We start from the raw sequence: 17,415 nt of genomic DNA, 5'->3' as shown, positions 1-17,415 counted from the left end.
TCGTTAGGATTGGAAATGTTCATCTCTTCAGATATTAATAGGATGAAGAAGGGCAAGTTTTTGTTTTCAAAGCTGCCATTAGCCTGCTGATAGTTTTCTTTAAGGCACCATTAACACAGCAGCAGCCAAGACCAGCTTACATTGCTGCAAAGAAACTATTATCCAGAAAATTTCATCCTTTTTATCTTACCTACAGGAATCTTTGCAGCTCAGGTAGTACTCTAAATATTATGAAGACACAACCAGAAAAGTAATCAGCTCCTGTACTTCCTTTAATCCTGTGTCACACACCAGTGCACTTGCATGACAGTGATGGGAGGAGATTGAATGGCCAGCTTCTGGAGGAACAGTGGATCAGATCCAGTACATATGCCCTTACCTTCTTTTCTCCTTTCAACACCTCCAGTCAGCCCCAGTCCCCGACAGGACTGCAGGGCCTCCAAGCAGCATTGATGGACTCTGGGATTAGCCTGCCCCTCTTCTCCCTCCCTGGCTCCTGCTCTGCCTTTTACAGCTATTTCAGCCTCAGCAACAAAGACTCCATAGCAAGCAAAATCTTTCAGCATTTCAAACTGTTTTGATGTGAGGAAATTAAAACAAGAAAGGCGGTTTCAGAAGTAGACATTTAAATGGGTTTCATAGCTGAACAAAGGCACTTAAAAAAAACAAGTCTTCACACAAAAACTAAATTAATGGTGGAACACACACCTTTTCATCAAGGTCCATATGACCATTTTGGTTATGATAACAAAGCTGGGACTGCATCAACCTCTTCAAATGCTCAGTCATGGCACACACGTTACCATAACCCACAGCCCTGTGCTACAGCCTGCAATCCAGACCTGGAACTCTCCCTTCAAGGAAAAACTTCTCTACTTGCCCTCAACAGCCTTAAGAAATACCCAGGCCCAAAGGCTCCTATGCATATATATCCTGAAGCAGGCTCTGCCCAAGGCAAACCAGACCAAGAAGCCAAACTGGAGCGCCTGGGCCACAGGGCTGTCCCCATGTCAGCTCCTGGGGCCATGAGCCCCTGCCCCAGCCACGTCCCTGCAGGGCCAGCTCCCCACAGGCCTCGCTGAGCCAGACCCACAGCCCTGTTTAATGTCTTTACTGACAATCTGAACAAGGGGTTGAGTGCACCTTCAGTCATTTGCAGATGACATTAAGTTGGGATGGAGTGTTGGTCTGCTGGAAGGCAGAAAGGCTCTGCAGAGGGATCTGGGCAGGTGGGATTGTTGGGTTGAGGCTCAACAAGGCCAAGTATGGAGTCCTGCACTTGGGTCACAACAGTCCCATGCAGTGCTACAGGCTTGTGGAAGGGTGGCTGGAAAGGACCTGAGGGTGTTGCTGAACAGCAGCTGAACCCAAGCCATTGTATGCTCAGCTGGCCAAGAAGGCCAATGGCATCCTGGCTTGTAGCAGAAACAGTGTGGCCAGCAGGACAAGGGGAGTGATCATCACCTTCTACTGAGCTCTGGAGAGGCCACACTCCAAATCCCATGCTCAGTTTAGGGCCTCTCACTACAAGACAGAGAGGTGCTGCAGGTCCAGTGAGGGGCAGCAGAACTGGTGAAGGGTCTGGAGCACAAGTCATACAAGGAGCAGCAGAGGGAACTGGGGGTGTTTAGCCTGGAGAAAAAGAGGTTCAGGGACATCTTATTGCTCCCTACAAGTTTCTGAAAGGAAGTGTTGGTCTCTTCTCCCAAGTAACAACTGACTAGTCAAGAGCAAACAGCCTCAAGTCGTGAAGGGAGGTTTAGATTGGATATTAGGAAAAATTTTGTCATGGAAATTGTTGTCATTCATTGAAACAGGCTGCCCAAGGAATTGATTGGGTCACTATACCTGGAGGTATTTAAAAAACATGTAGATGTGGCACTTAGGGACATGGTTTAGTGGCAGACTTGGCAGTGCTAGGTTAATGTTAGGACTTAATGATCTTAAAGGTCTTTTCCAACCTAAACAATTCTACAGTTCCACAATCACCCTCCTTTCCCAGGGGTGCCCAGGTTTTCCTTCTCTTACTGTCAGACAACCTCACCAGCAATACCACTGCTCTGCAGCTGCATTTGTATCAGAAATACAATTATCATGCTTTACACTGAGCATTACAAGATTTGAGAGGGAAGAATTTTTATGTCAGAAGAAGTCACACTCCTTTTCTTCCAGCTTCAACTTTGTCTCATTTCCTGCAATATCTCCAACACAATGTCAGAGTAATGCCAAACGAGAATATCTTTGCATATATTAATTCCTCTCCAGTAACACACAACCTCCACTTGCTATTCCTCTTCCCATTCTCCTTACACTACAGCAAGCAAAGACTCCTAATCTACAGTAGCAGAGCTGAAAGCCAACTGCTCTTCACACAGTTCCCCTGCAAGTCAGTCTTTGCTAAGGCACAGATGGCTTCCCTTCTTTTGCCTTGTCTATATATGTTGATGCATTTTGTTATCCAGGGCAAGAAACTCCCAGGCTAAGCTTTCATACAACTTTCTTAATGTCGATTTGCTGACCATTTGAAAAATCACAGCCAAAAAAAAAAAAAACCCACATAAACATGGATGCCTCCTAAAAGTAACAATCACACAACATTAAAAACAAGCCAGTGTGGGAGGACAGAGTCAGACATACTCTAACTTCACTGCTTTTATGCTTAACACTGCAGCTGTGAAAATGAAAATGGGAAGAAATATGCTTTTTCTAGGCACAGCCAGCCAGTCTGTTACAGTGCTTCCAAAATACATCCCTAATTCTCCTGTTCAGTGCAATGGAAATAATTGCATATATTGTTCAGGTTTTGCCTTTTTGTAAAAAAAAAAAAAAAAAAAAAAAAAAAAAAAAAAAAAAAAATTTAGATGTCAAAAGGATGAGAAAATAGTGGTATTCCAGAATAAAAGAAGATGCCATCATGTGACAGCGTGAACAGGTCACTTCAACAATAATGGTGGAAGACTACAATTTTCTAACACTAACCATTTGCCATTTGTATCAGAATGGAGTACTAAAATTAAGTGTTTTGCTGGGTTTCATGAGTGGAAAATTTTCTCTATTAAAAATCTGCCTCATAACATGCCTTTAAGAGGTACAGAGTGCAGACCACCAATTCAAACCTGTCCATTATTTCATTTTTGCTGTAGCCAGCACCTCAGACCTTTAGAGTTCCTGTTCCATAAGAAAGTCCTTATGGCCATGAAAAACTTATCATATTGAACACCTACCATCCCAGAACTTCCTGAGGAAAAGCCACCTATAAAGACCATTTCATCTATTGGCAGTAGCTTGGAATGACAGGGTGACTGTACAAGTGTACCCAAAGGCACTTGCCAAGATCTGATGTACAAGTTACAAAAAATACTGGACAAATGCTTTAGAAGCATTACAGTACATCATGTATCTTCTGAGTTAAATGTACAGACATTCTCACTAATTGTAGAAATACCAACAGTCATTGATAGCAACCATATTACTTCTCCCTCTAATCCACCTTCAATGGACTCTCCAATACTGGCACTGCTTTAACCATTATTCAAACAAGTTTTCCTAAAATACAAAATTCCAGTCCTACTTGTCCAAAGAGCAACAGCTAGAGCAAGAGAAGCAAATTTACAGCAAACTACTGTCAATCTCATTTGTCCCCACAGCCCATGACTTCTTCTCTCTTTCACTACCATGAATATATCTGAGTCTTTAGTAGAGAAAGACAGAGGGAACAAGTTTGACCAGGGACTTGAGGGCACAGGAAGAAAGGAAGCCAGGAGAAAAAACACTTACATTTATGAAACTGGCACAAGCAAGCCAGCAGAATTTGATTAAAGAGACATACCCCTACACACCTGGACCTGAAACACACGCTAGTGAAAGAAATTACCTGGAAAAACATGGAGACTAGGCAGGCAGTCTATTGCACACTTCATACATGCATACTGCCATTTCTACCTTAGTTCTACCTCTCGAGGTCTACATAACTTTCCACTATCTTCTCCAATCTCTTCCCACTTGACCCTGATAATCCAGCACTTCCCATTAGTTCAGAGGCAGTGGATGTCCTTCTACTGCCATTTTCAGAGGAGCTCTAGAGGAGAGAGGTGTATTTGTTCTCCATTAGTAAAAGGCATGGTGTTTATGACAGCTAGAACAGCTATGATTTGCTAGGACAAGGGTTTTTTAAAAAGTTAACAACGACTCCAACTTTTCACACACTTACATTTTAGAGCAGTTCTCAAGGCAGGAGAGTGTCCTTGTGGTATGCATCCTAAAAGGATAAATTACCCTACAGCCACAGGCAGTGAACACTGGGATATAGCCAGCAGGTGGGGGTGTGGGCAAAACACATGGCAGAGCAGTTCTCTGGGATTCACACCATTGCTACTAAATGATGAAAAACATGCATCACACGAAATACAAGGGCAAATGCCACAAGATTCTGAATTTTGAGAACCCTCCACCTCATTGTGCACATAACTTCAATAACTGAAGTTAATCTCCTGCTACAATGGCTGCAGCTCTATCACCTTTAGCACAACACAGAAAAAAATTCATTGGTGAGATGACATGTTTACAGGGAAAAGATTTTACAATACCAAAATATCTGTTTCTCCAAGAAGGAGTCGCCAGTCATAGTAGACCATACCAGGCACTTTGTTTGTCTGTAACATTAATTTTTTAAAAAATTAAATCTCTGCTCATTACGCAAAGAACCTTGCACTCTGCAACTTCAGCATCATTAGTAGCATAGAGAAGAAACTGATACCCAGTCACAGACTTCATTTATTCTTCTTCAGCACTAACACTGCTCTTCTGCGGTTTTCATAACTGAACTGTCAGAACAGCTTCAGCTTATCCCAATATATCCAGAACATGCTGGTTAAGGAATTGTTGCCTAATTTGTGCATCTCTACAGAAGTCTAAAGGAATCACTAGAGTGTGAAATTGCTAAATGAAGAAAAGGCATTGATCATAGACTATACTGAGCAGAGCAAGAGAAGCATTCAACACTTCCTAACCATACCCATAACATGGATTCAATCTCAACAAGACATTTGTTGAAAATCAAGTGCTGTCTCCAAAACAAATGCCTTGTGTTCTCAATACAAAAATAGGATGTGCTAAGTCTATGCCTGGATGTCACTTCTGTTAAACAAAACACTCCAAAGCAGATAGGAAGGACGCATCATGTTTTTTGTCATCATCCACTTCCATGTCAAGCAGAAATAGTTTAGCATTAGCAAATACATGTTGTACACCAAATCACTGTTACCTAGTTACTCTTGAAAGGCACAGAGCTTAAGCCACCAGGCTTAAATGTTGCTACCTTGATGACTATGCAAGGGGAATGACTCTCCACATAGTGGTCACAGGACATAGGTACCTTCTACAATTCACAAGAGCAGGTCACTCACTCTCCATCTCCAAGCAACATACATGCAGCTGACTGCTTCCCTGCAATTTGTACATAATTCTGCCTACAGCAAGAATGCAATAATGACTAGGACCATGCCACACTAGGTTAAATTTGACAGACTAATTGCTTTTTTCTAAGAGAGAAGATTAAAAAAAAAACCTAAGGAATATATACTCCATGAAAAAAATTCAAACAGGATCAATACCGGGTCCTTTGCAGTCTGGGAATTTAGGCTAAACAGCAGTGCAATTAAGTACGTTTGCCTCTTGGGGCACTTCAAGGATTAATTACTCCATCAGATTGTTTGAAAGAACACAAGGAAAGAGCACGTGATATAATGAGGCCTCTAAATGGCTCCCCTCATCTCAGTTCCAGCAGCCCTGTAAAAACAACCTTAGTCTCCAGTATTGATTTTCTTTACACTGAGAAGCTGCGTGTAAATTGACTTCTGCAATAAAAGTCATACAGTATGGGTACATCAAGCATCTGACACACTCAGTCTTTTCACCACATTTTTGTCTTACCAGCCAATTAAAGCGTTACTAGTTGGAACAGGAGACAGTTTTAAATCATTATTATTATTATTATTTCTTTAGCCAGAAGTATTAGGTTCTTTAAGATTTAACATGAGAGACAAGAAGTCTGTTTTCTGGGGTGAGGGGGAAATGTTTTATTCAGTGGAATCAAAACAAGTGCACTCACATCCAGCAGAATCTAGAAGCAAAGTAATCTTTTTGAAAAAATTCAGTAAGCCAGAGGTACAGAGAGTTTCTCATGGCTTGTAACAAGTCATTGCTCCAAGTGGTGCCTGGGCATAGCAGTGTGCTCTACACAGTGACAAGTCTCCCTCCCCCCAGATACTCATTTGGAGCAGCAGGCAGGCCAGGGACTGGCAGTCAATGCATTTTGGCTCTGGTCCACTGGTGTCAAGAAATATCAGCAGGAGTTCTAACATGCTTTAAAGCAGACACTCCTCTTCCCCGGGGGCCAGAGACACCAGTTGGCTACACAGGCAAGTCCCTGAACTGCAAAACATGGAAAAGTGCCTGAGGGATCTTTAAAATGAATTCACAAACAACTCCAGATCCAGGAGGTGGCATAACCTGCTGAGACTAACCCACCAAGGATGACAAAAAGAGAAGGGAACTAAAGTCTGTATAGGACCCTGTTTGATTTCAGTGCTTCTTCTCACTGTCAGGTTCCCAGAAAAGTATTTTGGCACATAGTCCTGCCTCCTTCCACTTGCTACATTTAACACACTGCAAACTACTAACCAAGAGTAAAAGCTAACAATTTTAATACTAAATGTAGTATTACATATTTTAAGGTGAAATCTGATAAGAACTTGAAAAAAATGTGAAAAAGTGTTAAGAGACATACTGGGAAAAAAAAAGGAAAAAGAAAGAAAAGGCAGAAATGGTATTTAGGTGTGTATTTTTACAGAATTAGTCCTGGAAGTCTATATTGCCCCCAACCTGAGGTAAGACAGTCTTCAGACTATACAGTGAAAGACTGATACCTTGCCTCCTCATATTCATGAATTCTTTAGTTATCACAATTACTTCATGACACTAAAGCAAATCTTCTTCCTAAGAGTTTGGGTTTAATAAATAAAAAGTAGTTGGCTAGCTATAAGCAAGTTGATTAAATCTTTAGCCAAGCAAACTAAGCAGTACTGGAGCAACAGCTGAAGTAAGAGCTGGAATGTTTCTGGCTGCCAGTGCACTAGTTACCATCACCACTCCTTCCCCTCATCAGTTTCTGCACTCAGAAAGGATTCAGTTTTTTATCAACATAATCCAAATTCTAGGGTGCTTTGTTAATATTTTAAGAAAGAAGACTAAGTAATTTTACCTCAACATGCCTAAAACAGGAATACAAAATTTGACTATAAACCTAAAACAGCATGATTACTACCAGCATAACAAAAACAAAAAGACACAATGGTTTATACCAGAACATCTAAAATTCTTTTCTGACAGAAAAAATGCACTATGTGCTGCGGGTACTATCTTTTCAAATGTAAAACATGCAACTCTAAGAGCTCAGGGCATTCTTTGTGTTTCAAGTATGTCAAAATCTTATATACCAGTCACTTCAAGTAAAACTAAACACTCGTGTCATACTAGAGTTAATTTAGATATCTACTTCAAAAAATTTATTGTTCAAGTGCTAAAATAAGTTAGGATCTTAAGACACAAACGCATTTTCTAATGAGTGCTGAATTAATTGCATGAATTATTACTAAGTATATTTTCCCCAGAGTCTGCAGATGTACTCAAAAGACAGCTTTTGTTATAAGACAGTGAGTGACCTACAGGAAAGTCACTATCTTGATACTTCTGCCTCTCAGCTGTGGTCATCACTTGAGTCTGATGATGCCCAGAGTAAGAATAGCCAGTAAAGCACATTTACAATCTGTTTAAACTTCACCCCAGAGTGAAAGTCCAAGCAAGCTCATTTCAAGCAAGTATTGGTCTTTTGTTTATGTCTTTCTATACGTTGTGGAAGGGATGGGAAAGATCCTAGTGCCCAAAGGGTTTAGAATTCATATTTAAATACATGGAATAAGGTGGAAAGAAACATTATATAACTGAGTTACTCCATTAAAAAATTGTATCAAATGCAAAGAGCTTATCTGCAAATAAGAAGGCAGACCATGTGACCCAGGAGATCCTTCCCAGTTCTGTGCTCTGGAAAGTAATCCTATTAAGACAGTCTGGTAAGAGGATTTTCATTAGGCATTGATTGTGCCATCATTTGCACTTATGAAGTCCAACACAGGACTGAAGTGTGTGATCTTCTTGCTGGCAGCATATTTAGAATGGTGAACTCTTCTGAGTCACCAATAGAAGTGTCACCTATAGACTAGCACCACTTACACACACTAGCCATTCACTTACTTCCATTAGGCCTGTTAATTAATGCTATCTTCTATATCACCTTTGCTTTACAGGCTGAACAGTATTACACTGAATTAATCATCTACAAGTGTTCTAATAATTAAAGACCTATAGCAACATGCTATGATTTTTCTCTATATTTAGATCCACTAGATCTATGCTACTGATAAATATCACATGGATTGAAAATATACAAGATGCCTTCTAGGGCTGTGATCTGTGTGTTCCCTGAAAATAGTTTAAGATGCCATGCTGAACTGGTTCCTAGAATAGATATCAGGTTTCCAGGGTGGGAGGGAATGGTGGAGTGGGGAGGCAAGGTAACAGTTCTGCTAATGAAATGGGATCCTCAGAATTAAATACTTATCACTTCAAAGAAGATTTGATTTGTTTCAATGTGTACCTCTGCCCAAACAATTCCTTGCTCCAAGAAGATCTTTAACAGGGTAAATTTATTCTATCCTTTGAAATACAGTTGTACTGCTGCTGTATGGACTGCATACAATTAAGATTTTATACCCCTTCTCCAGCATTAATAAGTTCTAGAAAACCTGACTCCCATAATTCCATGTGTCACACGGGAGAACAGCAAAAGAAGCTGCTAATGGCTTACAACAGGCAGCCAAAAGTTGTGGTGACAAAGATGGATGACCATGTCTAACCTACTCAATTTGTGCTGTCAAAGAGAAGTTTCTGGAGTTGGATGTAAGGCAGGGAAAAATGAGAACTTGGCTTTTGAATACTGCAGGCAAGACACAAGACTGCAAGAATGGATTGATATTGGTGCTGCTGCTTTATCACCTGTAGTGACAAAGAGACAAGGGAACCATAACTCAGACTGAATCAGGTTAGAGAGGGGATAGCTTTTTTTTTCCACCATTGGTATCTCCTGCATTGTCAGAATACTATGCAAAGTATGTACACATGTATAGTAGTATGCTCTGCAAACCACATAGGGTGTTTTTTTTTGTTGGAAATCCTGTCACAGTGTTTTTAAAGTGACTGACAGCCTGTTCTAAATGGAAAATTATGAGAAAGCAACCAGGAGTTCAGCCAGTCTTTACAAGGTATGAATCAAAAGAGAATGAGTTTAGGGTGGTAATGAGAATAAACTATCACACTTACTTGTTCTAGTTGAAGTAAGACTTAATTTCACATATTTTCATTTATATACAAGATCTACTTAGAAATATTTCATATGCCTTATAAGAGGAGTCAAACATTCCATGAAATAGGTATTTTCTTCATTTAAACAAGTTTATTTTTGTTTCAGGCATTTGCTTCAACAGCAGAGGTTAGATCAGCTAAAGCAAAGCATTGAGAACAAAGACAGAGATCCCACTCTGTCATAACACAGGGTTACAAGGCACCAATAGGGCTCAAAGTCAGACCTTCACCTTCAACAAAGCACAACACAACCTGCTCTCAGCTATCTGTGGATGGATCATCCATGTTGCAGTTTAATTGTGCTGCAAGTACAGACACATCCAAGCTACACAAGCCCAAAAGCATTATCATGAATTTTTGTGATAAACCTGAATAGTAAACAAGGGTAGATTAATGACCAGTTCCCCCTCTTCCCCTTCAGCTGTACACTCACTGCATGACTTGTATCAGAGTTTATAATTTACTTTTTTTATCCACAGTTTTTTCATTGTATCCACATTTTTCCACCCATCCCCTCCTCTCCTTTGTTACTCTGGATAATCAAGTACCAGTTCTATGTAAAACAATTTGCCTAAAGGCACAAGAGTCTTTGCAGCTGCAGATTGGAAGCTACTGTTAATAAGAAGTACAATTATAAAATCTTAAATGATGTAAGCAATCAATTATTTATTCACCTTGTTATAAAACAACCACACCTACTGCTTCAGCAAAGAGACCAGTTGAATCTTGAACAGAAAGAAAAAGGACAAAAAAATTGCTATGGAATAGCTGCTGAAAGATAATCTGTGTTGTGAAGCTGTAAATTGGAAGTATGTTGCTACTGGTTCAGATAAAACAATGAACCATGACCAGTGCAGAAATGACATCTAGACTAAACAAAAGATCAAATGGAGGAAAAAATCATTTTCTTGGAATCATAAAAATGTTTGGGTTGGAAGGGATTTTAAAGCTCATCTACTTCCAATCCCTTGCCATTGGAAGGAACAGCTTCCACTAGGCCAGTCACATCCAACTTCAGCTTAAATTCTTCAAGGGATGGGAAGTTCACAATTTTTCTAGGCAACCTGTAAGTCTCCCTGAAGTCTTCTGAACAATCCCAACTCGCAGCCTTCACAGGAGAGATGCTCCAGCCTCTGATAATCTTTGTGGCCCTCCTCTGGACTCAATCCAACAGGTCCATGTCCTTGTGCTAGGGGCCCCAGAGCTGGATGTAGTGCTATAGGTGAGGTCTCACAAGAGTGAAGTAAGTGCTGAACTGGCTCTCTTGACCTGCTGGCCATGCTGCTTTTAATGTGGCCCAGAATGCTACTTCCTTTCAGGGCTGCAAGTGCACATCACCTGCTCATGTTGAGGTTCTTTTCAACCAACAGCTCCAAGTTTTCTGCTCAGGGTTGCTTTCAATCCATTCTCCACTCATATTTGTAGTTAGGACTGCCTCAACACCTGTGCAGAACTTTGCACCTGACTGTGATAAACTTCTCTCCTTGAATTCCTTTGCACTGGATTTTTTTTTACACATTTTGCATGCAAAAAGAAGGCAAGTTCAGTAGTTGAACAGTGGTACATTTCCTACTAGAGTAGGATCTGTGGAACTTAAGGCAAGATCTTAAAAATCTCATTTAGAAACAAAAGGCTCTGGCTTCATCACCATCAGGTGCTTGCTACCCTCACAGATTCTTAAGCCCACTCCTCTGAAAAACTACTACATGCATTTTAGAAGGTTTGTTTTAAAACAACATGCATTTCTTAGGCTTGCCATTTTCTGCTCTTGGGATTCAAACACCTTTCTGTGGTTGCTACATGATAGAATGAGCCTTTGCTACACCTGTGTTGCCTGTGTCCTTTACAGGTCTCTGATCACAGCAACCCTTCAACTGACAAGTGTGTTGAGTTAATCCCTGACCCCAAGAGAGGGCACCAAAGTTTGTCCTGTACAACATGGAGATATATAAGAGCTGTCCAAAATAAATTTCTAAGCAATTCAGTAGACCTACAAGTACTTTACCCCAATGCATCTAAACTGTAACACTCAATCTCCCAAAGAAAGAAATCCTTTATTATGCTTTCTAGTTCCATCTTTTCAAAGAAGTGACACTCTAGTTCTCAGATCCTTCTCAGCCTCTTTCCACTTCTAATCCATTGAAAAAGGAATCCACATGCAATTGCCATTTCTGAGAACTTAGTCCAAGTTAGAAGAAGTCTATTCAAAGAGTGAGACGGTTTGCAAAATTTTGTTTCTGTAGTGTTTTATTCAGTGGATTGTCTTACCAAATGCCTTTCTGAGAAATGAATAATGAATTTCAAACATTATCTCACTAGAGCCTGAGGCATGAATAGTACCTGATCATACCATCAGGTCCACATCACCACATGGCAGCCTTAGCAGCATGCTGACCAGGCTGTTTTGGAAAAGACAGTGTGTGGAGGGAAATGCTAGCATATTCCAGCAGCTTCAGGAAGACAGACAAAGAAGGTGTTCTCCAGTTCTGCAGTCACTGAGCAACCAGGTGAAGGGAGCTCTTGATCCACACAGGACTGAGTTAAATTGCTCCCTTCCCTCCCATACTCCACTGCCAACATGAAATCCCTCACCCATTTCAGTGCTTCATGCCACTCCTGCCATTGCAGTATCTGTACCAGAAAAAAGAAAAAAATCTTACACATAGGAATTCTCAGTCTGACATGGATTTGTACTCTTAAAGGCCTGAAGGGCCTTTATGGGCAGCTCTTCCAACTGTATTTTATTGTACAGTGAATTTTTAATCACAATTTCAGGGTATTTCCATTCCTGGAATGGAAAAATAATAAGCTTGGACATAACACTCTGGGACTTCCAGACCAACATCATATCCCCTGCCAAGCACTGACTTCCATAGATCACTAGACATATTCTAATAAAATAGTTGATTACTCAGCTAAGGCATATCTTAGAGTGCAAAGTCTAGGGGCTCATTTGATTTGCACATGCAGATCTCTACATTAAAAAATACTCAGCAACAAACTCCTAGCACAAGCAAAATCTTTCTTCATTATTGTGCAAAAATCTGTGTGCCATTTATAGCAAATGCTATAATACTAGATAGACAAGATCCCAAAGCACAGAAACTCACCTGAAAAATTAATGGTTTCTGGGGACAAATCCAGTGGTCTCTTTTTCCATGTACAAAGTCATACAAGTTTGGCAGGTGTACACAACATAGATGATACAACTGGAAAACTGGTCTGTCACCACTTTCGTGCTGAACTACAAGTTGCAAACCATCAGGGAATGAACAGTGATGATGTAAGTTGTTCTGTGCAGCATTATTTTGCAATTCTTAACCAATAATAGACTTAGCCCAAAACACAAAGCATCTGTGAAGAAACTGTTTTTAGTACCAAGGTACCTAATAAAGGTCAACACTGAAGCCAGTTCAAGTGCTGCAATTAAGGCATTGCATTTTCAATATACTGACCTGCAACTGTAACCTCAGTTTCAACATTCACAGAAACCAGAAGCAGCAAGTTATAATTTTTTTTTTTTTTTTTTTTTTTTTAAATGAAGCAGTCCCAGAAGCAAACAGCCAGACCCATACTCACCAGAAGCACATGACCTGAGTATGTTAGCCTGCAGGTTGTGGTGCCAAACAAATCCCACTTAAGTGTCTCTGGTCCTATTAAAGTTTTCTACCTTGATAACCTTTACCATTCAGGTGAAGGGTCTTTTATCCCTAAAGTCTGCATCATGCAACTTTTCTACAGCTAATCTCTGTATCATATAACTGAGGTCTACATTAAAGATATTCTCAAATTGCTCCTTCTAAGTCACACCCCCAACACCATTATATTGCCTGGCATACAATTTTTAAAATGTACCAGTAAAGACTAGCTCCATTAAAAAAAAAAAAAAAAAAAACACAAGCAAACCTTTCTTGCTATTTCCCAATTTCCCAACCTCATCTCCTAAACTTTGTCACCATGCCAAGACAGGCTTATAGCTGATTTAACTTGCAAGTACTTGAGAGACTATGAGTACATGTTTAGTTTTGAATAAAGGGAGTCTTTCTGCAAGTATCCACTTACTGATGAATCTCAGCATAATAGCAAACATAATTTAAATGGAAAATAGAGAGCAGGCACTACATTTAAGCAGTCCAACAAAGAGATATGCAAGTCTTCTTACAGACTTTCAGTGCACCAAATTGCAAGCACCCTCTACTTATTTCTGCTCTTCCAAGAAATGAAGTGCACTGCTCCTTAGAAATAGAGCTCTGAATCAGAATAGCAATGAAACACTGACATTGGTTAGTTCTTCCAGGATTAAAAATTCAATGGCTATTCCTGACAACCTGGAAGATTTTAGAACATTACAGAACTTAAATGTCATTGCACTGGGAAGTTATTGTAGATCTCCCATAGAAGTTTAAGTGAGCAGTTCCCAACCCCCTCCCAACCTGCCCTCAGACAGGGTTATTAACTGTCTGCATAGGTGATTAAATTTCAGCCTGAGAGCTACATCGCTAAGCCTAGAAGTAATTCAAGCAGATTCAAGCAAAGCATCTTGCATTAAATTGCTATTGTCTTTAATCACTACACTCATCATACATCTTCAACTTTATTCTGATAGCATATTAATAGCTTGACCTTTTCACTGCCATCATCTGTGCTGACTCTGGATAGTGTACATGCATAATAGCAAAGAAAAGCAGTAGATGACTTAAACATTTTTCCCTTGGCCTTCACATCTAAAAACATTTTGTTCTGTTATGTTAAACCACTTCTCCCCCTAAAAGTCACCTCAGAAACCAAATCATCAAACAAGTTATTTTTATGTAGCTGTATATGGTCTCCACCTTTATGAAGATCTTTTAAAGTAGACCTCATTCTACTTTAGTTGGAAGCAACCATTATAATAAGGAAAAGAATGAACGATTTTCCTCCAACATGCCTGTGATTTGAATACTGTGAAGAGCAGCAACAATTCCATTGGGCTTTGCTTTGGTCATAGGACCATACCACATCCTTTCTTATGAACAGAAGTTCACCTCTATGTCAGAAGCACACAGCCCAAACAGGCCTGGTGCTCTTGAACAGCAAGAGTCAAACCAGAGGAAGACCCAGCAGGCCAGACACTAACTACATTATCAGCTTGCACAGGCACCATCAGTTCCATCAGAACCATCAGTTCACACAAACAACTGTAAACACTTCCAGCCTCAGAAAAATCCTCACAGCCTACAGGCTATGCGACCAAACAAGTCCTGAGACTGGAGAGGCAAGACACACCAAGACACAGAACTGCTTATTTTTATGATTTTTGACTGGAGTTTCCATTTGTATCTTTCCTTCCAACAGCTCATGGTCGTGAACGGTTAAGGAGGTTTAACTTGACATATGCACATTTTTTTTGTGTCATTCTAACAAATTTAGCAATAAGTCACTTTTGAGATTAAAGGAGTTTCTTTAAACATTTGTATTATGTGTGTGCTAGATATTCCATCCAGGTTAATTTCAGTTTTCACATTCACACATCAAGGACTGTCAAGCTCTTGTCTTCCTAGTTCCAGCATGCTCACGAGTGAGATGTTGGCTCCTAGATATGCTAGCTGTAGAATTCACATCCAGCTTCAACAAATCTCACTTCAGAAGTCTTGAATAAAAGTGAATTAGACCACTGATGGGAAAAGCATGTGCGAACCTCAGTTTAGCCTTAACGTTTTGATCCTTTGTAACAGTAAATACCCGAGGTGGAAGGGAGATACGATTCACCAGGGATTAGAAGGTCTACATTTTTAATGAAGCTTTGGCAAAACTAAGTACTGGTACTTCCTTTACTTAAAACATCGTTATCCCCACAAGGAGGACAACAGTTGCCATTTCTTTAAACAATCCTGAAACATTGTCCTACCCATCTGACCTCTACAATAGAGAATTCATTCTGGCAACACTCTCTTTGCCTAGAGTAACAGAAAAACACATTTGATACATACAAATCAGGCACATACAAGCCCCCAGCGTTTTCGATTCTCGCCTTAACGATCTCCGAATTGCTCACTGAGATTTCCTGGCCACTATCGACCCCCCTCCTGCAGGTCGGGGTAACGCAAAACCACGATCCAGAAGGGGACCCGCACCTCTAAAGAGTCTTTCCTCTACGAGAGCCGCCTCCGCACAGCCCCCACGCAGCTCTCGCTCCCTCCATCTGCTCGCCCCGTGGCCAGCGCACCGCTCTGCGCTCCGACCCGCCGAGCCCCCGCCGCTGGGCCGGCTCCCGTCTAACGGAGACTGACGCCTGCCCAGCCCGGGGAAGGCGCCTCGGAGCCCGGTCCGCCTGCCCTGTCCCCCCTGCGGGGACAGCGGCTCCCGGCCACCACCGCCGGGGGAACCTCCCGGCATTCCCGGACATGCCGCAGCCGCCGGGGACCCCGGAGGAGAGGGAAAAGGACCCTTCCATGCCCGGCCGTGCAGCAGCCACCGCCCGTCCCCAAAGGGCGGTCCCCTCCCATTGACCTCGGCAGGGCACGGGGGACACCCTTTCTACAGGGCATGGGACACCTTTCACCATTCCCTGAGCCGGGGCACCACTGAGGCGCGGGGCAGCGGCAGGGTGGGGGCGGCGGACCGGGAATGTCATTTGGAGGTGGCGGTGACAGCGCTCCTCTGCCCACCGCCGAAACGCGACTCGGGGCAGGAGGAGACAGCGGTGGGCGAGGGGAATGCGGCGACAGCAACCGCGCCGGGGACCCCGCGACCCCAGCCCCGCACCTCGCAGCCGTAGAGCTGCCCCAGCTGCTCCACGATCCACTCCTCCAGCACCAGCCGCTTCCGCAGCTCCTTCCGATCGTATTTCACCGTCACTTTCCCCTGCTGGTGGCGCCGCTGCTGGACCTGCACCACGGCCGCCGCTGCCGACACCGAGTCTTCCCGGGAGGAGCTGCCGGAGGAGCCGCCGCTCCCGCCGCCGCGGGGGCTCTGGAAGAAAACGCGGTTCCCGCCGCCTCCGCCCGCTGCTGCCGCCGCCTCGCTGCCCCCGGTCGCCACCGACATGCTCCGCTCCGCCGCGGCTCCCGCCGAGCCGAAAGGCGCCCGCCGCCGCTACCGCCGGGCCGCAGCAGCCGCCGCTCACGCGTGTGCTCCGCTCCCCCGCACCTGCCGCTTAAAGCCTCGCATGGCTCGGCGGCGCAGCGCCCCGCTGCCGGGGGTGGGCCGGGCCGGCTGGGGCGGGGACAAAGGAGGGGCTGTGCGGCTCGGCTCGGCACGGCACAGCGCGGCACAGCGCGCCCGCCGCCAGCAGCGGAGTGCGGAGCAGCCCGAGAGCGGCGCGGCGGAGCCCCTGGGCTGCCCCGGTGCCGGCGAGGCGCGGGCGGCCGCTCCTCGGCGGAGGCGAAGCGGCTGTGCCCGCGGCAGGGCGCTCCCCGGGACCATACGCTCGCTGGCTGGTTTATGACTTTTGTTTTCTTCTGTAAGGAAATGCAGTATTGGCTCGTCACGCACACTATGTTTATATAGGTTGCATACCTGCAGCACTAAAACTCTGAATGCGATCGTTTTCTTCTCTTCATGGTGCGTGTGGGCGTGCGTGAATGATTTCAGGGTAGTGAATCCCAACAGCAAGTACTTCCAGCTATCAGCAATCAGTGTAGCAATTAGGTATGTGGAGATGGCTTTCCAAAACACCTAGGTTAGCATCAGTGCTTTCAGCAGCTTCATGTCTCGGGAGATACTGAGTGAAGTACTGATGGCCCATCCTGCACACCAAAATGTGCATATAACTGCAAGTAAGCAGCCAACATAGCACAGGCGCTGCTTACGGACGCCAGATCATCCCCATTAGCAAAGAGGTTCGCCTGTGACAAGGGGCAGAAGTCAACCTCTTCCATGCGCAGACCCGGGACTGGAAGTGCTTGGTGTCCCAAGTTTGGGTATGGCTGTGGAATCATCTCCTGTCCACACTGCCCT

The 17,415-nt window shown here is 43.1% G+C and overlaps 1 protein-coding gene across 2 annotated transcripts in view; it reads right to left on the bottom strand.

The window, feature by feature from the left end:
• PPP1R14C (protein phosphatase 1 regulatory inhibitor subunit 14C) overlaps positions 1-16,663 on the bottom strand; it is a 50,830-nt gene extending 34,167 nt beyond the window's left edge. The window contains exon 1 of one of the 2 annotated variants that reach the window (XM_079329141.1): positions 16,222-16,663. In XM_079329141.1, coding sequence (XP_079185267.1) covers positions 16,222-16,503 — 282 coding nt within the window. In that variant the 5' untranslated portion in view covers positions 16,504-16,663. The remainder of the gene's footprint in view (positions 1-16,221) is intronic. The other variant, XM_079329140.1, reaches the window with a different exon arrangement.
• Positions 16,664-17,415: the final 752 nt, after the last annotated feature.

Source organism: Erithacus rubecula (assembly GCF_903797595.1).
Source record: "Erithacus rubecula genome assembly, chromosome: 2".
Classification (NCBI taxonomy): Eukaryota; Metazoa; Chordata; class Aves; order Passeriformes; family Muscicapidae; genus Erithacus; species Erithacus rubecula.
The sequence above is the reverse complement of the archived record's forward strand: the minus strand, read 5'-3'. Positions and strand labels throughout refer to the sequence as shown.